This window comes from Plasmodium sp. gorilla clade G2 (genome assembly GCF_900097015.1).
Source record: "Plasmodium sp. gorilla clade G2 genome assembly, chromosome: 7".
Classification (NCBI taxonomy): domain Eukaryota; phylum Apicomplexa; class Aconoidasida; order Haemosporida; family Plasmodiidae; genus Plasmodium; species Plasmodium adleri (nom. inval.).
The window spans coordinates 1,037,501-1,060,629 of NC_041699.1; the positions used below are offsets into that span (position 1 = coordinate 1,037,501).

At 19.2% G+C, this 23,129-nt stretch overlaps 9 protein-coding genes across 9 annotated transcripts; 3 read left to right on the top strand and 6 right to left on the bottom strand.

The window, feature by feature from the left end:
- Nucleotides 1-439: 439 nt before the first annotated feature.
- PADL01_0724300 (conserved Plasmodium protein, unknown function) lies at nucleotides 440-2,583 on the top strand (the record flags this gene model as incomplete). The annotated part of the gene is made up of 2 exons (XM_028681280.1): nucleotides 440-2,030; nucleotides 2,171-2,583. 2 exons carry the CDS (start codon nucleotides 440-442, stop codon nucleotides 2,581-2,583), a joined length of 2,004 nt encoding a protein of 667 aa, XP_028537674.1.
- A 550-nt stretch (nucleotides 2,584-3,133) lies between these two features.
- PADL01_0724400 (conserved Plasmodium protein, unknown function) lies at nucleotides 3,134-3,646 on the bottom strand (the record flags this gene model as incomplete). Its single annotated transcript, XM_028681282.1, has 1 exon — nucleotides 3,134-3,646. One exon carries the CDS (start codon nucleotides 3,644-3,646, stop codon nucleotides 3,134-3,136), a length of 513 nt encoding a protein of 170 aa, XP_028537675.1.
- A 199-nt stretch (nucleotides 3,647-3,845) lies between these two features.
- On the bottom strand, nucleotides 3,846-4,500 carry PADL01_0724500 (conserved Plasmodium protein, unknown function; the record flags this gene model as incomplete). Its single annotated transcript, XM_028681283.1, has 3 exons — nucleotides 3,846-3,874; nucleotides 4,067-4,148; nucleotides 4,288-4,500. The coding sequence occupies 3 exons, from the start codon at nucleotides 4,498-4,500 to the stop codon at nucleotides 3,846-3,848; spliced, it is 324 nt and encodes a 107-aa protein (XP_028537676.1).
- Nucleotides 4,501-5,420: 920 nt separating this feature from the next.
- Nucleotides 5,421-6,992, top strand: PADL01_0724600 (mitochondrial import inner membrane translocase subunit TIM50, putative; the record flags this gene model as incomplete). The annotated part of the gene is made up of 1 exon (XM_028681284.1): nucleotides 5,421-6,992. One exon carries the CDS (start codon nucleotides 5,421-5,423, stop codon nucleotides 6,990-6,992), a length of 1,572 nt encoding a protein of 523 aa, XP_028537677.1.
- A 275-nt stretch (nucleotides 6,993-7,267) lies between these two features.
- PADL01_0724700 (vacuolar protein sorting-associated protein 53, putative) lies at nucleotides 7,268-10,588 on the bottom strand (the record flags this gene model as incomplete). The annotated part of the gene is made up of 1 exon (XM_028681285.1): nucleotides 7,268-10,588. The coding sequence occupies one exon, from the start codon at nucleotides 10,586-10,588 to the stop codon at nucleotides 7,268-7,270; it is 3,321 nt and encodes a 1,106-aa protein (XP_028537678.1).
- Nucleotides 10,589-11,573: 985 nt separating this feature from the next.
- PADL01_0724800 (conserved Plasmodium protein, unknown function) lies at nucleotides 11,574-14,609 on the bottom strand (the record flags this gene model as incomplete). The annotated part of the gene is made up of 1 exon (XM_028681286.1): nucleotides 11,574-14,609. One exon carries the CDS (start codon nucleotides 14,607-14,609, stop codon nucleotides 11,574-11,576), a length of 3,036 nt encoding a protein of 1,011 aa, XP_028537679.1.
- A 1,402-nt stretch (nucleotides 14,610-16,011) lies between these two features.
- PADL01_0724900 (cysteine desulfurase, putative) lies at nucleotides 16,012-17,673 on the bottom strand (the record flags this gene model as incomplete). The annotated part of the gene is made up of 1 exon (XM_028681287.1): nucleotides 16,012-17,673. The coding sequence occupies one exon, from the start codon at nucleotides 17,671-17,673 to the stop codon at nucleotides 16,012-16,014; it is 1,662 nt and encodes a 553-aa protein (XP_028537680.1).
- Nucleotides 17,674-18,886: 1,213 nt separating this feature from the next.
- PADL01_0725000 (DNA (cytosine-5)-methyltransferase) lies at nucleotides 18,887-21,091 on the bottom strand (the record flags this gene model as incomplete). The annotated part of the gene is made up of 1 exon (XM_028681288.1): nucleotides 18,887-21,091. The coding sequence occupies one exon, from the start codon at nucleotides 21,089-21,091 to the stop codon at nucleotides 18,887-18,889; it is 2,205 nt and encodes a 734-aa protein (XP_028537681.1).
- An 853-nt stretch (nucleotides 21,092-21,944) lies between these two features.
- Nucleotides 21,945-22,925, top strand: PADL01_0725100 (proteasome subunit alpha type-5, putative; the record flags this gene model as incomplete). Its single annotated transcript, XM_028681289.1, has 3 exons — nucleotides 21,945-21,958; nucleotides 22,081-22,162; nucleotides 22,251-22,925. The coding sequence occupies 3 exons, from the start codon at nucleotides 21,945-21,947 to the stop codon at nucleotides 22,923-22,925; spliced, it is 771 nt and encodes a 256-aa protein (XP_028537682.1).
- Between the last annotated feature and the right edge of the window lie 204 nt (nucleotides 22,926-23,129).

Below are 23,129 nucleotides of genomic sequence, written 5' to 3' on the forward strand. Positions count from 1 at the left end.
AAATATATAGTGATACTCTCTAAAAATTTTAAAATAAATATTTTAAATATAAATTCTGTCCTAATAAGTATGCATTAAAATATGAATAAATAAATAAATAAATAAATATATATATATATATATATATATATTAATTATTTGGGTAAGAACTGTGTTCATGTTTTCAAAGTAATATTAAACGTGTAATAAAAATATATAAATATATAAATATTTATATATATATTAAAATATTTTATTAAATGTTCCTAAAATATTATGTACAATTAATTTTCCACTTAATGTAGAAAATTAACATTTTAATAAAGAAAAAAAAAAAAAAAAAAAAAAGAAAGAGCTTTCCTAAATAAATAAATAAATAAATATATATATATATATAATATAATATATATTTTTATATGTTGAGTTTTCCTTTTTTATCTTAACTTTTTTTGTTAATCGAATGAACAGTTCAGGAAGTTCCTTCAGTTCTTCTAGGAATTTATTGAATAGCCCTCGAAATTCGAATATACTAAATATATGTTCTCAAAATAATAACAATAAAAGTTATAATTCAGAAAATGATATATTAATAAATATGATTTTAGAAGACTGTGTACATGAATGGTTTCCTTTTTTAAAAGATGAACATGATGATCTAGATAAGGGGCAAGAAAAGAACCAACATAATTTAAATAACGAAATAAATAAATTGAAGAAATATTATAAAGGTGTAAAATCTTCTGATTTTCCATTACCAAGATTATATAAAACAAATCGAAGTATATGTAACTTGAATGAAGATAATGAAGATGAATCTATTTTTTATAATAGTAATAGTATATATATGAATATATTAAATGAAAGTAATACAGACAATGTACACACAAATGATCATTTAAATGAACCTGTTCATATGCAAGAAAATGAAGAAACACAAAGAGAAGTTATATACGATAAAAAGAAAGAAGAAGAAACAAAAAGTGATGAAAAATTTGTAAATGATACAAATGATGTGAATGAGAATATTTCCTTTTATGATTGCATAGGTGACATCAGTATTAATAATAATAATAATAATAATGATAGTAACAACAATAATGATAATAATTTTAATAAGTTGGATGAATATGGTCAAGAAACCTGTTCATCACATGACGAAAAAACATTGAACACTATGAGCGAGAAAAAAGAAAATTTAAAGAATTATTTAGATATAAAGCAAAAACAATATTTAAAAAAAAAAGGAGACGAAGATGTTAGTAAAGAGGAACTTCAAAACATATCATTAGAAGGAAGAAGGAATGATAATTGTGATAATAAATATAATGATAAACGTGATGATTTTTATAATGACAAGAATGATAATATTAATCATTCAAATTTTGATAACTCTCCTATGTGGTTAAAAAATTATAAAAACATTTCTAATTATAGTACTAATAATAACACCCATATAAATAATACATATAATACAATGAATACAATTGAAAGTAAACATAGTATTAAGGATGACGAAAATAAAATTATTAATGTAAATAAAAAAGATGTTAATATATATAATACTATAGAAGGAAATGTGGATTCTACGAATAATTCCAACAAAGAAGAAAATGATATTTATCTGGATAATGATAATAGAAATATAAATTCTATCATTCAAGAAATAAAAAATGAAGAAGCAAAAGAAAAAGATTTTACAATGGATTCATATGGAAATATGTATCTACGTATATGTATGAAAGTCTTAAAAAAAAACGTAGATTATTTTTTATCACCCATGAAATTAACTAATGAAAAACTTGTTTATGAAAAAAAAAAAATCAAAGAAATTTTAAAATTGTATGATAAATTATTTTATAGCCATTTTAAATTCATACCAAATAAAATTTACAAAGAAGTATTGAGACCTATATATACATACTATCAAAATTTAAAGTCCAATATTGTAGGTGGTGTATCTACTACATCCTTCGATGCAAAATCAAGAAATGTTTCTATTTCTTCTTCCTGTTCTTCATTTCGAAGGGATTTTGATATTCCAAAAAAGAACTGTACGTATAAAAATTGTGCAAATAAATAAATAAATATATGTATATATATATATATATATATATATACATTTGTTCGGGTTTACCTTTTAATTTATCATACAGTATGTACTTATTTATTTTTTTTTTTTTTTTCTTTGTAGCAACGTGCGAAGAAGATGAAGAAAGCAAAGTTATACAAAAGAAAAATTCATTTTCAAGCGAATATACCAATTTAGGGAGCTTTTCAAATATTATTAACGACATGACTGTTAAAAATATATTACAGGAGGTTGATGAGAATTCAGATATAAGCCATTTAGAAACGGATTATAAATACATATACAAGGATTTATTAAAATTGAAAAGTTTATTATTAAAGAAAAGATATTACAAAAATATTTTATTCGAATATCAAAAGAATTTTGTTCAAATTAATAATAGATGTGTTAAAACGTATAGGGATATATATCCTGTGGAGAAGGAGTATAAAACATATACTCAAATAAAAAAGCAGACAATTGAAGTGATCAATTCGATTAATATAAATTATAAAAAATATTATCCAAATATATAACGAGAAATTATAACATGTGAAATGTATTATATATATATATATGTATGTATATGTATGTATATGTATGTATGTATGTATGTATGTATTATTTGTTATTATTTTTTTTTTTTTTTTTTGTTCATGTTAATATTTTTACCTTCCGTTTGTAAATAAAACTCCCATTTTATTTTTTCTCTCATATTTGTAATTAATACTCTTATTAGTATTTAATTAATTTTGAACATATTATATGTGTTCACCATTCAAACGTATTTTACATTATAGAAAATAATTTAGGGAAAATAAAATGGACATTTCTTAATTTAATATATATATAAATTTTTTTTTTTTTTATTAAAAATATAGCCATATAAATATATATATATATATTTTTTTTATTAACAGTTCAGGTAAAAAAAGAATAAAGTAATTAAAAAAAAAAAAAAAAAAAAAAAAAGGAAAAAAATGCACACATATATTTATATATATATATATATTTTTTTTTTTATTTTATGATTTGCACATAGTGTGAGCATTCATTTAATATTACAAAAAAAAAAAAATAAAAAATTCATATATCCTTCGAATCTTCATTATTTTCATATTTTTCAAAATATTTTCTAAAATATAAAACAGCTGCGTTTATATTTTTTAATTGGTCTGCTGGAAAATTGAGTATATTTTTATCTTCAGGTACTTGTTCTTGTTTTTTCAATCTTGTACTTTTAATTTGTGCTCTTAAATTAATCATTCTTTTTTGTTTCATTAATTTCCTTTTAGTAGTTGGTGGAACATGTCCTTTATGTTTTTCTTTCAAGTATTCTACATTTTTACATTCTTTAACACCTTTTAAAAACATTTTAATAACTTCGACCTTTGTTAAATCTTTTCGATTAACTAAATCAATTTCCACACTAGCATTCCTTAAGCGCTTCATATAGGTACTAAAATTACGTTTCGATATATTCCTATTTTTATTCATTATATTTGGAAAGACAAAAAATGTGTTATCATTTTTCAAAGTTATAATTACACTTTTATATGATACAAATAAAAAAGCAAAATATAAAAAGAAAATCTTCATTTATTAATGATGTATATACAGAAAAAATTAAAATAAATATGTAAAACAAAATGGGTTACATATATATATATTAAGGAAGATTTTATGACATTATATGAGTCAAATAACAAAAAAAAATAATATATAAAAAATAATATATACATATATATATTATGTGTTAATTAAAGGCTTAGACCTTAAAATATTTGAAAATTTTATATTAATTCAAGTGCATATAACTAAATACTCCTAAAAAAAAAAAATATTAAAAATAATAAAACAAATTGGAAAATATATAATATACATAATACAATTATAATACAAATATATATACAAATCGTAATAAAATAAATTATTGTGAAATTATATATGTAAATATTTAAATGTGTCGAGAGAAAAGAAAAAAAAAAAATCATATACAAATGGAAAATTTTCACTTACCAATATATAATACCAAAGAACAGAGAACAAAATCGAATATTATTTTTTCCCTCTTAATATTAAAAAGACTTTTATTAGATATCTTTCGAAAAAATAAAATATATATATATACATATATATATATATATATATATATATATATGTGTATATGCAAAAATTATCTAATAAGTATTTAAATATATATATATATATATATATATATTATTCATTTTATTTTTTACTTGTTCTCGCAGTGCTACTGAAAAGGTCAAGTTTCCTAATGCTGTGAAAATAGCTGCAACTGATATTTTTTCATCAAAAGAACACCAAAAATATCCATATATAAATAAAAGGAGGATATTAACAAGTGTAATTAAAATATAAATATCTACAAATTTAATATTTCTTGGGGTATTTCTATAATTTTCGTAAAATGTACTTAATATTTTGTTCATTTTTTCATACTATTTTTTTTTTTTTATGTCATATATAAATGTAATTAAAACAAAAAAAAATAGTAAGAGGCATATTATATTTTTTTATAATGGAACATAAATATATAAAAATATACACCAAAAAAAAAAAAAAAATTAAATTAAGAATATTATCAAAGAAAATATTATTGATAGAAAAAAAAAAAAAAAAAAAAAAATATGTAATATATATATATTTAATATTTATTTATTAATTTAAAATGTGAAAGATACGTGAAATATATTCACATATTAAGAAAATATTATCAATGTGTTCTCAAAATTATATAATAGTTACTACATAATTTTGTTAAAATATATAAGCCTTATGAATATATATATATATAATATATATATATAAATATACTCATGATTTTTCTTGCTTTTAATTTTTGCACTTGTCAATTTTGTACTATAGAAAATAAATAAAATAGAAATGAATAAATATATATTATATATATATATATTTATTTATTTATTTATATATAATATAATTAATTTTTAATTGATATATTTTTATTATAATTTAATATTTTATTTATTTATTTTATTATTATTATTTTATTATATTTATTTATTTTTCTTTTATTTGATACTTTTATTGACCTATTTGATCATTTTGACGTGATTTTTTTTTTTTTTTTTTTCAATACATAAAATTTGTAGTCAATATAAAATGAAGGTTATAAAATTATAAACCACATATATATAATATATATAATATATATAATATATATTATAACATATTTATATATATATATATTTTTATTTTTAATATTTTTGGAATATGTTAGAATTTATAATTGATATGATTGTAGAATTTTAAATAGTGTTTGTTCATAATATTTTTTATAATATATTATTATTATTATTAATATTATTATTGTTATATATTTTAAGAAATGAATACACTCTTACGTTTAAAAGGGTTATATAATAATAAACACAAAATATGTAATAACGTTTTAAGAAAATGTTGTAGTATTAAAGGGAGTATAACCAAGAGTGATATTGAAGCAGTGTTAGATGAGAATTTATTTTATGAAAATGAGGAAGGAAAAAAAGGAAATTTAGAAAATTGTTATGTTATAAAAAATATGAAGAATAGAAATATAGGCTTTTCATGCAGAAGAGATATTTTTGATAGTATAAGTAATATTGATATGTTATATATGAATAAATTAAATAATGATAATAAAAAGAATATCTTTCCAAGTAATGATGTGCATTATGTGAATGAAACGATGAAAAGTAACTTTTTAGAGCATACAAATAAGAAATATAATTTATTAAATAATATATTTAATTTTAAAAGTTATAAAGTTGGTGGATCAGAATCATTTAATATGTTATCAAATATGAGAAATTCCAAATATTTCAGCTCAAGCGTTGGATATAATAATAATAGGATGAGGGTTAAAGATAAAATGGGAACAAATATGGGTGGGGTTAATGCTAGATGTGAGATAAAATATAATAATATAGAAAATAAAAAAATGGATATAAATAATAATAATCATAATAATAATAATATGAGAAAGACTTATGTGAATAATAATAAATTAAGTGGTTGTTTTATAAATAATAAGGAGAGTAAGACTTTAAAAGAAATATATATGGATAAAAAAGAAAAAGAGAAATTAATAAAGATGTATTTATTATTAAGTTTATTATTAATGCCTTTTGGATATGTATATATGTATTGTATTGAAAATGATATAACAGTAGAAGAGTTTATAAAAATGATGAAAAAAAAAGGAGAAATATTAGAAAATAAATATAATGATTTATTAAATGAATTTATAGATAGATATTTCCCTTTAAGTAGTGAACCTTTATTACCAGATTTTAAAGATTTAAATTATCCAGAAAATTTACCTACGTTAGTTATAGATTTAAATTATGTGATAGCTAAATTAGAATATGATAGAAAAACAGGTTGGAGAGTGTTAAAAAGACCATATGCTGATAGATTTTTTAAAGAATTATCTAGTTTTTATGAAATTGTTATATGGTCAGATGATAATTTCCCAGTAGCTCAAGAAGTAATATCTAAATGGGGTATACCAGCTATTGGATGTTTACATAGAGATCAATGTTCTAAAAAAAAAAAATCTTATGTAAAAGATTTAAAAAGATTAGGTCGTAATTTAGATAGAGTTGTAATTATAGATCATGATCCAAAGGCATTTATGTTACAACCAGATAATGGTATATTAATAAAAGAATTCGATGGAGATTTAAATGATAAAGAAATATTATGTCTAATTGATTTATTGAAATCTTTTGCTATAAGTACATATGATATATCTCATTTTTTAAAAAAACATGGTGGTGGTGATTATAACATAGGTAAAAGATATTTACAACAAAAAAGTGATACTGAACAAAAATCACAACGTATAAGAAATATTGGAAAAATTTTTCATCTAGATAATAAAAAATCTCCAAATGGAATTTCATTGAATTCGTAAAATTAGGATATACGTAAAAATATATACATTATAATATTTAATATATATATATATATATATTTATTTATTTATTTATTTAATGTTTTATTATTTTTTAATTTAAAAATAAAAATTTTTTTTTTTTTTTTTTTTTTTTTTTTTTTTTTTTTTTTTTTTTTTTTTTAATTTATGTGTATATTTTGCACATTTGTCAAATTAACACATTGAAATTTTTAAAAACAAAAAAAATAAAAATAAAAATATATATATATATTTATATTGTTATATCTCTATTTTTATAGGTGAGTCATTTTTGATATAAAATTCTTCAACTCCTCTGCTGCTCTTATGCCTGTTTTTTTAATGTCCAACATATAATCCTTATTGATTTTATTATCTTCTTCTAAATATTTGTCTTTCTCATATTTCATCGTCAAGATTTTTTCTATCTCTTCTATATTACAAATATTGTCATTCTCTGTAAGTAATAAATTGAATGCATTAATATCATATATGTTAGATAAAAATATTTTTAATAAGAATTGTATTTTATTTAATCTGCTTGTTACATAATTATAATATGTTTGTGGAATTATTGTTTCGTCTTCACTATATTCTATATTTATATGAGATTCAGACAATAAATTAATTTCTTCCAGTGGTAACAAATTCTTATTTGTTTTATTTTCTTTACTTGTTATATTATGAATCGTTTCAATGTTTTCATTTTTTAATTCATCATATTTTTTATGTTGATGAATTTTTTGTGATTTCTGTTTATTTTGATTAGTACTATTCAATATATCTGTCATACTAAACAAAACCTTTTGCATTTCATATGAATCGAGAAGGAGCTGTTGAGCTGTTATATTTGTTATATATGTAAAAGAAAAGATAGTATCATAAAATTGTTGAATTATTAAAGTGGTTGTTTTTTCTAATAAATAGGTTAAACATGTATTATCAAATATATTTTTAAAAAAAGAAAAATATTGATAAAGTAATTTTTTTATATTATTCATATAAATAGATTTTTCACATATATTATTTATATCATATATATTAACTATAGTAATATTTGATATGATATTATTTATTTTTTCTTTTATATATAATATAATATTTTTTATACATTTGGTTTTAATATTTAAGAAATATTTTTCTTCATCTTTAAAAGATATATATATAAAATAAGAAGGATCCATATTAGTTTTTAATTGTTGATAAGCTTCATTCATTTGAGAATTTATATATGAGCATGTATTAATTAATATAGATAATAATTTGATATGTTCGATTTCTTGTGATTCTTGTATTTTTTCAATAATTCTTTTATTTAATTCTTCAGAATATTTAAATAATAATGTTTTAAAAAAAAGAATAAAATCATATAATGTTTGGCACTTACTAAATAAAAGTATCATATTAATATAGTTTTTATATAAATGAAAAATAGAATAAGATGATTTATATACATTATTATAAATATTTTGTTCAATAATTTTTATATCTCTATTGTTGTAATAATATGTATTATTACTTGTATCTAAATTTATATTATTTATTTCATTTATATCAAAATTATTAAAATCTATATTTACAATGTCTTTAATACATTTATAATTTTTTATATCACTTATATAATCTTCTTTTTTTTCATTTATAATATTTTCAAATTTATTTAATATTTTTTTTTCTTCATATTTCAGCCAGTTACATAAAAAACTATCAAATGAGCAAGAAATGGCTCCTTTAAAATTTTGAACACTTTGAAAAGTGTTTATCATCATATTATTATTATATGTAAATATAATATTGTTTTCATCCTGATTAGATGTAATATCTTCCATATATAAATAGTTATTAATTAATTGAGTGTTTTTTTTTTTGTCTAAAAATTTCATTTGTTCACTGAATTCATTATGATTATCAACACTTATGTTTAATTCTTTTTGATGATCCTCATTATTAATATAATTTTTATTTTTTATAGAGGATAGATCCGTATTCATATTTTCTTTTTCTTTTTTGGGTAGACTTTTTTGTATTAAAAGTTCAGGGAATGGCAAATCTAAAGATGAATAATCATGAATTGTAGGAATTTCATTGGATGAATAATATTTAATATTTTTGTTTAAGAAGTTTTCAAAATTAATAACATTGATGACTGTTTTTATTAAATCTGTTGGATTGTTTGTGTGTTCTATTGAAGAGGACAGAATTTTAAGAACATGTTTTTGAGTTATTAAACAAAATTTGGTTACTATATGGAATGGTATGTTATATATTGAAGGAAATATATGAGAATAAACATTATCATAATTATTTAGAGCTCTCTTAATCCATGATATTCTTCTATCTATACTATCTAATGTATGAGCTTGATTTTTAAATATAAAAATAAATTTTTCTAAGAAAAAATTCGTAAATTTCTTAGAAACCTTTTTTATGAGTGAAGAATTTAAGTAATAAAGGCAAGTGCATGCATCAAATAGGTTAATTCGAATATAACTATGATGATTATTATTATGATTATGATTATTATGATTATTATTATTATGATTATTATTATGATTATTATTATTATTATTATTGTTGTTGTTATTAATACTATCATGATTATTCTTCTCTATAGGTATCAGGTGATCATTTAAGATGACCATATTTTTTTCTATTAATATATGAGGATCATATATTAAATTTATATCTTCTTTAATCTGATTTTTTAAATCTTTAAATAATATTTTGGTCTCATGATAGAGATTACGTAATTTATTATTTGTTTTTAAATCTGAAAAATGTGTTAACATTTCTTTTATAATATGTATTAAATAAATACAATCTTTATATTCTCTTTTGATAGCTTTTTTTTTTAATTTACTAATAGATGTTATTAGTATTACTATACGTTTTAATAATATTATAGTCTGTGTTACATTTTGTTTGCCTGTATCTAATTTTTTAATATCTTTACATAAAATTATTAAAGCATCTTCATTCTTTTCAGTTTTTTTATCAATATCATTTATTATATTGTTTATTAATTTTGTTCTCTCTTTAATACTTTTGAATACTTTTTCATATTCATTTTTCATCAATATATATTTTTGCACTCTATCATTAATATTCTCATCTAACTCTTTGATTTTATTATCCATCTTTTCTAAATAATTATCTACACTCTTCAGATTTATTATATTTTCATTTATATAATTATTCACAAAATTTTCATCTTCCTCATTTGCATAAATTTTATTTTCCTCACCAAGGAAAGGCACTCGATCAACATTGGATTCAACATATGGATAAACATTGGATTCAACATTGGATTCAACGTTTGGATCTGCGTTGGATTCAATGTTAGTTTCTATGTTAGTTTCTACGTTAGTTTCTACGTTAGGTTCTACGTTAGTTTCTCTGTTAGTTTCTATGTTAGTTTCTACGTTAGTTTCTACGTTAGGTTCTACGTTAGTTTCTCTGTTAGTTTCTATGTTAGTTTCTATGCTAGTTTCTATGTTAGTTTCTATGTTAGTTTCTACGTTAGGTTCTGCATTCGATTCTATCTTTATGTCTGGATCTGAGTCCTTCATTTTTGCCTCAATCTCCAAAGGAATCATTTTTTAAATGAGCAATAAAAAGGGCTGGTTCTTCAAATATGTAACCATATAAAAAAACTATCCATACAAAATAAAGAAACCAAAAAAAAAAAAAAAAAAAAAATATAACATATATATATATATATATATATATATATATATTTATTTATTTTGTATGTATAGTATTTTTATTATAATAATATATATAATATTATGACAACTGAGAAGGTTATCTTTTATTATACAAATAATATAAAATATATAAACATTTTTATTGTGAGCGTATTAAAAAATAATTGACATTTTATGTTAGTATATCAAAAAAAAAAAAAAATAATAAAATAAAAAATAAACATAAACATAAATATAACTATAACTATAAATATAAATATATTTATAATTTGTAAAGTGCTAATCTTTCTTTTGGTCCTTTTTTTTTTTTTTTTTTTTTTTTTTTTTATATATATATATTAATCTTATGTGTAAAATGATATTATAATTTATGAGTATTTCTCATTTTTTTTTTTTTTTTTTTTTTGGATATGATAAAAAATTAATATAATTATATTTTAAAAAATGAAAATTTTTTTTTTTTTTCAGTTTATCCACTTTTGATATGATCACAAAAAAAAAAAAAAATAAAACAAAATAAAAAAAATAAAAAGATAAAAATTACATATAAATATATGTATATATATATATATATATTTATTTATATTTATATATACATTCAATAAAAAAAACACAAAAAAAAAAAAAAAAAAAAAATTAAAATAATAATAATTAAAATTAATATGATATTACATATTTTACGAATGAATAAAGGTTACACTAAAAAAGAAAAGAAAAAAAAAAATACACATGTACATATATACATTGTAATATCCTTTTTTATAGCAACCTGAACTACCTATTTACATAAAAAAAAAAAATATTAAAAGAATAAAATGTGTGAATAATTAATTTTTTAGTAGACATAAAATATTTAATTTATATATATTTTTTTTTATAAAAACTCTGCTTCCACCAAGATTTTTTGTTTTGATTGTCGTAGAAGAAATGCTATATTTTCGGCTCTTTCAAAATTTTTGAAATATAGATTATCTACTTTTCCTTTAAATTTTAATGAGTTATATATTGAGTATGCTCTTTTATAATCACATGTTGTTATATATTTCATTAATGTTTCTATAAATTCTTGTTTATCATAATTATCATCATAAATAACAAGTTTAGCATAGTGTATATCTTCAAACGTTGGATCCTCATCTTCATATACATCTATATTTTCATCACAAAATCCATAAGAATCTAAATCATTATTAGGAATATCTATATCATTAAAATCAATATTGTCATCATTATCGTCGTCGTCGTCGTCATCGTCATTATCTCCAATATTTATGTCATCATCTTTCAAAATATTTTCATCATTATTTTTCTTGTATTCATTTTCGCTAGTTATATTCCACTTTATTAGGCAATTTATTGATTTTATGATAACTTTCTTTTTACTCTTTGTTTTATCGTCTTCTTGAGATTTTGTAATAGTATTCGAAGAGGAATCGCTCCCTCCACTATTATTATTATTATCACCCTTTGTTTTTTGGTCATCGTTTTTTTCGTCATCGTTTTTTTTGTCATCGTTTTTTTGGTCATCGTTTTTTTCGTCATCGTTTTTTTGGTCATCGTTTTTTTTGTCATCGTTTTTTTTGTCATCGTTTTTTTCGTCATCGTTTTTTTCGTCATCGTTTTTTTCGTCATCGTTTTTTTTGTCATCGTTTTTTTTGTCATCGTTTTTTTGGTCATCGTTTTTTTTGTCATCTTTTTTTTCTTCATCTTTTTTTTCTTCATCTTTTTTTTCGTCATATTCTTTGTTATCATCAAAATTTCGTTTAAATGGAATCTTTCCTTTACCATGTCGCTCTGCAAATCTCTCATTAAACTCTAATTCTTTTCTCTTTGTTTTTGACATGTATCTTATTTTGGCTAGCTCAACATCCTTCTTAGCAAAATGTACAACTGGTAATTGTTTATTTTCATTTAGAACCCAATTTTTAAATAGAACATCTAGATCCTTTTTATAAGAAAAGGTTCTGTATTCCGCATCTACATAAGTTTCTAGCTCATATATATCTAAATTAGGATTATAATTATCATAAAAAATTTTATAAAAATAATCACGCATAGCATAAACTTTTTTATATAACAAATTATCTTTATCATTTTTAATATCATCGATTCTGTTTAAATCGATTTTATTATCTTCGGTTAAGACATTCATTTCACGAAATTCTGCATGCATTTTTTCGCATATTTTATTTAAGATTTCGTATTTTAAATCTTGGTTCTTTCTTATTGCAGATAGCCAAGGTGGTTCATTTGGATTATTACTATGACTATTACTATTATTACTATTAATATCATTATTATTACTATTAATATCATTATTATCATTATTATTACTATTAGTGTTTGTATTTTTGTTTAGGTTTTTTTTTTTATCCGCTTGATCATTTTTTATTCCTTGCTGTATAGATGTTTTTTCATTATTATTATTTACAACATTTTTTATATCATCATTATTGTTTTGGAGTTCATTCGAATCCTTTTGTTTTCTTTGATTTCCATAAACAACAGTCATTACATGTTTCATTTGATTATTTTTATCATAACGTTGAGCATATTCATAGAAGGGTTGAAACTTTTCTTGGTTGTAGAAGATATTTAGATTTTTCTTTCTTTCGTTATCTAAAAAGTCGTCAACAGATACTTCTTTATATGTGTTATGAAAATTATTTATATATGAATTTGTATTTATATCATATTTATAAAGATTAAAAATATTATTAGAATATATATAGTTATGTTTTAAAATATAGTTGGGTATATATTTCGTTTTTTTTATAATTTTATCAAATAATTCATGTCTTTGAAAATATATCATTTTTTTTTTTTCTTCGTGATGACCAATAATATCAATATTATAATTTAAAGAAAATAATTTATATGAAATTTTTTTCATACGATCATATAAAGAATTTAAGAAATAGAAATATTTGTGTATATTTTTATTGATCCATATATTATTAATAAATTTAACTAGAAAAAAATCATCCATATATTTTTCTCTATCTACATTTGTAATAATATTCAAAAAATATTTATATATATTATATCCTATAGTGTCTTCATTTTGTAAGGATATTTTTTTTAGTTGTAATAATTCTTTATATATATCATCATTTATATTATCTTTATTAATATTAGTTATGTTTACTTTTTTAAAATAAAAATATATATTATTTATATCAATAAATGTGTTATCTTTTAGTTTTTCTTTTTCTTCAACATAATTATTACAAATATTATTATCACTATCACTATTATTATTACAAATATTATCACTATCACTATTATTATTACAAATATTATTATCACTATTATCCATGTTAGCAATATCATCCTCTGTATTATTATTATTATAATATTTATTAAAATTAGAAAATTTTATAAAATTTCTGGTCGTTTTTTTTTCACGATCATATAAATGATTAATATTTTTATTATTATGTTTTTCCATTTGTTGTTTTATTTCTTGGTTTAGATTATCTTTTGATTCTAAATTTTTTTCATCATAATATATATGATTTTTATCTATATAAATATTATTCACATCTTTATATAATATCTTGTTTATAGCATCATTATTTTTATTTCTTATACTTTCTATTAATAAATATAATTTATTTTGTGATAATAAATTTAATATATCTTTACAAGGAAGACAAGTATATTCATTCTGTAAATTAAAATAATCTCTTTGTTTAGGATGATATAATACAGGTGTTGGATATATACTAGATTTTTTTCTTTTTCTTGGTCTTTTTCTATGCTGTAATTTTGTAGATTTTAATTGAACTCTTCCAGACATAAATATTTTATTAGTAAACGTCTTTAATTTTATTTTTAAATTATAATTTATATATCTCTTAATATTTATTGCCCATATAATTAAAAAGAATAACATTATTCTTTTCATTTTTTTTCAATTACACACGAGAAAAAAATCAAAAAAAAAAAAAAAAAAAAATTAAAAACTAAAAACTAAAATCTAAAAACTTACTAAAATGAAATAAAGAAAAATAAAAAAAACATATAATTCACACATTTAATATATATATATATATATATATATATATATATATAATTCATATGGCAATTTTTTTTTTTTTTCTAATTTTTGTCATTTCTTTTTATTTTTTTGCTCCTATAATTTCACTTATAATTTTTCATAATTCTATAATAAGAACTATATATCTTATATCAGTATTTAATAAGGCCAGGAAAAAAACCAAATCAAATCAAATCAAACATGTAATAATAAAAGGATCTTCTCATTTTATTATCCAGTCTGAAGGAAACAAAAAAAATAAAAAAATAAAAAAATAAAATAAAAACAAAAATACAAACGAATTATTATATATATATATATATATTTTATTTATATAACCAAATAAGGTGAATAAATAAATAAAATAATATATATTTTTGTATCTTAATAAAGAAAAAAGAGAAAGTGTTAATTTTTTTTTTTAAAGCCCCAGAAAAAAAAAAAAAAAAAAAAAAAAAAAAAAATCAAATCATATGATATGATATGATATGGATGTGATATAATTGTAAGCTCTTTTCATAATGAAAATAAAAAGTATAAGATATATTTTAAAATAATATATTATATATATATATATATATATATATATATAATATATATAATATTTACATATGTGTACCTGCCATTTATTTTTCTTATTAAGGTATATATAATAATATAAAAATTAATATATATGTGAAGCCCATTATTACATATAATTTTACCATATTTATAATTTTAATTGTTTTTTATTATATAAAAATGTTGAACCACAAAATTATGATTTAATATATTTAATGTATTGAAAAACATATTTTTAAAAATATTATATATCTTATTTTTATTAAAATATAAAATGAAAATATATAATGATATATATATTCGAAGCTATTCCATGTTTCTTAATAAATAAATAAATAAATAAATAAATATACATATATATATATATATATATATAATATTAACCAAACAAGTCAATAGTTTTAATTTTGTGTTTTTTTTTTTTAATAAAATGGTATTCAATATAACTTTTATATAATGCTACAAGCATATTCAAATGGGGGAAAAAAAAAAAAAAAAAAAAAAAAATTAATATGTATATATTTAAATGTGTACTTATATATATATATGTATATATAACTACACAATATTTTTATAATACAAATATTTATCTATATATATGTTATATATCAATTATTTAAAGTACAAAAAATTATTTACATATAAAATGCACATCCATAATATATATATATATATATATATATATATATATATATATATATTTCCATATTTATGTCCATATAAACTTTGGAATGTCGTCATTTGAAGAATTTTTTTTTTCCAACTCCATTTCATATAGAGGTGAGATGCTCCTTAATCTTTTGACGGATTTTACCAAATTAGAACACAATTGTTGTACCTCAAAAAAAGTAGTAAATCTATTGAAACCTATTCTAATAGATGTATGTGCTATTTCTTCTGAAATTCCTATAGATCTAAGAACATAACTAGGTTCTAATGTACTTGAGGTACATGCTGAACCTGAACTTAGAGCTATTTCATTTAAAGACATTAATAAACTTTCTCCTTCAACAAATAAAAAAGATATATTCATATTTCCATAATATCTATTTATTTGACATCCGTTAAATACAATATAATCTAAATGTTTTATTAAATAATCTTTTACATAATTAAAAAAAAATCTAACTTTTTTCTCATCTCTATTCATTTCTAAAGAACATACCTTAGCAGCTTCTCCAAATCCAACAATTAAATGCGTTGGAAGAGTTCCTGATCTTAAACCTCTTTCTTGACCACCTCCATGAATTAAAGCATTCAATCTGATATTTGGTTTCTTTCTTTTTATATATAAAGCACCTATACCTTTAGGTCCATATAATTTATGACCAGACATTGACATTAAATCAATATTCATCGTTTGCACATCTATAGGGACTTTTCCAGCAGCTTGGGATGCATCAGTATGAAATAAAATATTTTTTTCTTTACACAGATTTCCTATATTTTCAATATCTTGTATAACACCAATTTCATTATTTACAAATATAAATGATGCCATTATAGTATTATCTTTAATACTATTTTTTATATCATCTAATTTTACTATGCCATTTGTATCTGGTTTTAAATACGTTACTTCAAATCCTTTTGTTTGTAAAAATCGACATGTTTGTAAAATACATTTATGTTCAATTTGAGATGTTATAATATGATTCTTTTGTTTATTCAATTTATTATAATATGTACATATACCTATCAGAGCAAGATTATTACTTTCAGTTGCTCCTGATGTAAATATTATTTCCTTATTAGTTTTACCATTTATTAAATTCAATATATTTGTTCGCGCATCCTCCACAGCCTTTTCTGATTCCCATCCAAAAAAATGATTTCTTGAATGAGCATTTCCATATATGTATGTCATATATGGTAGCATCTTATCTAATACTCTTGGGTCAATCATTGTGGTTGCTTGACTGTCTAAATAAAATCTGTTCATCTTTTTTTTTTTATTCTCGTTAACTACATCATCAATGGTGTCTTTCATTCCCTGTTCTTCATAATGAAAAAAAAAAGAATTATTACTATTATTATTGTATTGACTATTATTACTAGATATATTATTATCTTTATATTTGTCTTCATTTATATTAACATTGGTTTCAGAATTATACATATTGTGCTTTCCATTTTTTAAATTATTTGGTGACCCATTTTGGCTGTTTTCATCATATTGTAATGTACTGTTCAGGTAGTTTTCAATTTTCACCTGACCATGTTCAGAATATTCCTTGGTCGAACTGTAGTTATTGAAAAATAGTTTGTTAATATTACTGAAATGTTCATAAGTACTACAATTTACAAAATGACCAAGTGTGTTCTTTTTGTTTTGTAATTTGAGATGTTTTATTATTTGAAGAAATTTCATTACAAAATTGAAGAAAGCAATTAATAACAAAAAAAAAAAAAAAAAAATAAATAAATGGATAAAAGAATAAATGGATGAATGAATAGATGAATGAATAAATGAATGAATAAATGAAATATATTAAGATGCTTATAAAAAAAATAAATATATAATGTATCAAATTAAAAGGGAAGAAGTCTTTTAAAACATAGAGAATGAAGAGAAAGTTTTATTCCTCATGACAAAATGTATCAACATTTTTTAATATGAAAATAATTATACATATATATATATATATGTATATATATATATATTTATTTATATATAATATAAACAAAACATATAATAGTAATATACTATAAATTAAAAGGTTAACTTATTTTACATATTAGTAATATATATATAGAATATATTTATCTTATTTTAATTATTATTTTATGATTGATAATTATTTATAAATTACTATATTTAAAAAAAAAAAAAAAAAAAAAAAAAAAAAACAATTTGTAATAATAATATTCATATATAGAAAAAAAAAATATATATATAATATTCAATATAATAAAACGTTTTTAAAAAAACAAAAATGTAGAAGTCATATTTTAATTATGACAATAAGGAAATATTATACGCCTTTTATATATAGCAATATATTATTATTCATAAACAAATAAATACATAAATATATATATATATATATAATATATATATATATATTTTTAAATATAGAAAAACATAAAATAAATAAATTACAATTGAATATTATATTATATTTGATTACATATATAAATTTATAAATATATTTACAAGATATTGTATTTTTATAGTATTTCTTTTGAGAGAAATATATTTATTATATATAATATTATAAAATACAAGATGGCACTTCATTTATACATATATATATATATATTATAATATTATTTTATTTTACAAAAATATAAATTATATTTTAAAAATAATTATATTAATTTATATTATTCCATATATGTTTTAAAAATTTAATTGTTTTTATAAAAAGCGGTAATTTTTTAATTAACAAAAAAAAAAAAAAAAAAAAAAAAGAGAGAACGGGTGTTTTCAAAAATTCTCTTTTTCAAGACATCAAAAAAAAAAAAATTTAAACTAAAGAATAAAATGACAAATAAACATTTAGTTAATTAAATGAAAAAAAAAAAAAAAAATTTAATTATTATAACATAATAAATATAATATATATATATATTATATTATTTTATATGTGATCAAATATATTGTGGACGTGAAAAATGTATGATATAACAATTACATTAACTGAATTTCCAATTAATTTATATTTTTGTCTATCTGTTAAAAAATTTGGAAAGACAAATTCATGACATAAACAATTATTTTTATGATAATTTTGATAAGAATGATTATTTATATTTGTGTCATTTTTATATGTTAATAAGCATGCATTTTTATTTAGCACATCACAATAATGTTTATTACTATAAAAAGCACATGTATGATTGATATGATCGATATTCCAAAAAATATTTCCATATGTGTTTTTTTTTTTTTTTTCATTTTGATTTTGGTTTATATTATTTGTTTTCATTTTAAATCCCATTAATCTCGAAATTTCTGTCGGAGTAAAATATCTTACATTATTTTCATATTTTTTCATGGAATTTTTTTTTTTATGCGTTTGATAAGTGTCATTATGAGATGGAGATATACAATTGCATTTATAATTAAATGCATTTACATTTTCTTTATTCTCTTTTGTTGACACATTTGTTTGTTTTTTTTTTGTTTCTTCTTCAACGTCATTAGTATAATTCTTTCGATTATAATATAGTATAGAACCTGAACCTTTTATGTATCTTCCATAATTAGAAGTAAAACACATGGCATAATTTCTTTTTGCATTCATATAATTGTTTTGTTTATCATTCGAAATATTGTTTACGTTTTGTTTTTTCTGATGATGATGATAATTTGCTACATGGCAACAGGTGATTGTTTTTTTATTAATATTGATTATATCAAAACAATAGGAAGCGTTTTTTTGTAATATTTGATTTTGAACTTGATAGGTATCTAAATAATTATTATATATATTAATATGATTCCAAATATTATTTGTAATATTAAAATTATTATTAACATCTAGATATGTTATTAAATGTGGTGTATAAAAAATAATATTATCACAATTGATATTATTATAATTATCACTTTGATTCTTTTTTTCTTCATGTATATTATTTTTATGTAAATAATGTTTGGGTATTAAAGAATTTGTATATAAATTTATGTTCTTATCATTCATATAATTTTGTCTTAATAAATTATTTGTATGTTTATAATCATAATTGTTTTTTTTACATATACAATAAAATCTAAAACGTTCATTAGGTATACCGAATTGTAATGGAGAAAGTAAATATGTTTGAAAAGAATAATTATTTTTAATACAATAAATAAAATATAAAAAAGAAGAAGAGAGTTCAAAATTTTTTACATTTTCTATAAATATAAACTGTGGTAAATTTTTAAAATCTACTTTAGTAAGTAATGTAGATATATGTATAAAACTTTTTGTTCTTTCATCTTTATCATTGTATAGATAATTATTTAGCTCGTCTATATTTAAATTATTTATATTGAATTGATGATTCTGATTATCATTAGTATAAAAATTATGGTTATCATTACAAATGTTATTCTTTATATTTTCCTTTCCTACGTTTTTGTTGCAAAATAGGAGATCCAAATTGATTTCTTTAAATTTTTTATTTTGTCTTGTATATGGTTGACAAGGATTAGAAATTAATAATATGTTAAAATGATGATTGTTTAAAAATTCTGGCATAATATTATTTATATCTGTTTGTATGATATAATTTTTGTTTATATTAAAAATGTTATCATCATCATTGTTATTAATATTATTATTATTATTATTATTATTATTATTATTTTTTTTTTTTTTTTTTTTTTTATTTATTTTTATTTTATTTTTTTTTTTTTCACTATCAGTTGACCCATTATTTTGTTCATCCACACTATCACATTTGGATTTAAAAAATTTATTGATGTCTCTCGCTTCTGTTAACAAAATTGTGGAATCTTTAAAATTATGAAAATAAGTATGGTTAGCTATAGGATTTAAATCGACTGAAATAAAACAAAATAAATCATTTAAACATGTTAAAGTGCAATCATGATATTTATGAATCTCAATACTTTTATAATTTTTTATATCATTATGTATATCATCTTTATATGTATCACATATATTTTGGAGATTACATATATCATTATTTTTATTAACCTCATGAGGTTCCTTCACTGTATCATATTTTTCTTTTAGCTTATTCGTATGAACAAAATTTATAAAAGCTTGAAACAAACTATAGTGTAATCCTCCTATTCCACAATATAATTCAAGTACTTTTATTTTGTGCATATTTTAAACTGAGCATTTGTTATTATATATATAGATATATATATTTATATTTTTTTTTTTTTTTTTTTTTTTTATTATTTTTTTTTTTTTTTGTGTACAATATTTTAGAGGGGCATCATTTTTATAAAATAAGGATGGAGAACACAAAAAAAAAAAAAAAAAATATAAATATATATTACTACATATGTATGAAATATTTTATAATCTCAAACATATATATATATAATATATATATTATTAATATTTATGAAACGAGAAGAAAAAGAAAATTACCATATCAAGATGATTATATTTTATTTTTTATCATTTGAATATATTAAAAATTATATAATAATTAAATAATAACTCTTTCTTACATTATATTGAATCTTATGTTATATAATATCCACATAATAAAAATATTATATATATATATATATATATATTACAATATTAATATATGCTACTGTATACATAAAATAGGCATATTATTACATACATAATACAATTTTTTTTCTCTTTTTTTTTTTTTATTTTTTTTTTTTTTTTTTTTTTTTTCCATATGCCTTCGAACACATATACTAAAATGTATAATTCTAATTATTGTGTTAAAAAAAAAAAAATAATAAAATAAAATAAAATAAAAAAAAATATTTTTGTATATTTATTTTTTATTGTTTTAATTTTTTTTTTTTTTTTATGGAATAAATTAGGATATATATGCAAGCTTAATATATTTATATATTATATATATATAAATATTTATTTATTTATTTATTAAGGAGGAATTACATTTTTTTAATATATATATATAATTAATAATATATATTTTATATATTAATTTTTATTTTTTATTTATAATATATACGTGACCATGTTTTCAACAAGGTAAAAAAAAAAATAATATAAATAAATAAATATATATATGTGACATAATAAATATATATATATATATATATATATATATATATATATATATATATATATTTATTTATTTATTATTTTTTTAGGAGTGAATATGATAGAGGAGTCAATACATTTTCTCCAGAAGGAAGACTTTTTCAAGTTGAATATGCCTTAGGAGCAATAAAAGTAAAAACATAAAATAAATAAATAAATACATACATATATATAAATAAATACATATATATAAATATATATATATATATATATATTTTAGCTTGGTAGTACGGCTGTTGGTATATGTGTGAATGATGGAGTGATATTAGCATCTGAGAGAAGGATATCTTCATCTTTGATTGAGAAAGATTCAGTTGAGAAATTATTATCAATAGATGATCATATTGGTTGTGCTATGAGTGGTTTAATGGCTGATGCAAGAACATTAATTGATTATGCAAGAGTTGAATGTAATCATTATAAATTTATTTATAATGAGAATATAAATATAAAATCATGTGTAGAATTAATATCTGAATTGGCTTTAGATTTTTCTAATTTATCAGATAGTAAAAGAAAAAAAATTATGAGTAGACCATTTGGTGTTGCATTATTAATAGGAGGAGTTGATAAAAATGGTCCATGTTTATGGTATACTGAACCTTCAGGAACTAATACAAAATTTTCAGCAGCTTCTATAGGATCAGCTCAAGAAGGTGCAGAAATATTATTACAAGAAAATTATAAAAAAGATATGACATTTGAAGAAGCTGAAATTTTAGCTCTTACTGTTTTAAGACAAGTCATGGAAGAAAAACTCTCATCATCAAATGTTGAAATATGTGCTATAAAAAAATCAGATCAAACTTTTTATAAATATAATACTGATGACATATCTAGAATTATTAATGTCTTACCATCACCTGTTTATCCCACAATAGACATGACAGCCTAGGCATGAAATTAATATATATATATATATATATGAGGAAATGGTTTCATTTTTTTTTTTGAAACATCTATTGTGATAGACGTCATTTTATAAAAATAAATCATGAGAGTGGGAGGATATATATAAAAATATAAATAAATAAATATATATATATATATATATATGTATGTATGTATGTTTATTTTTATGTGCTCATATATCCATTTA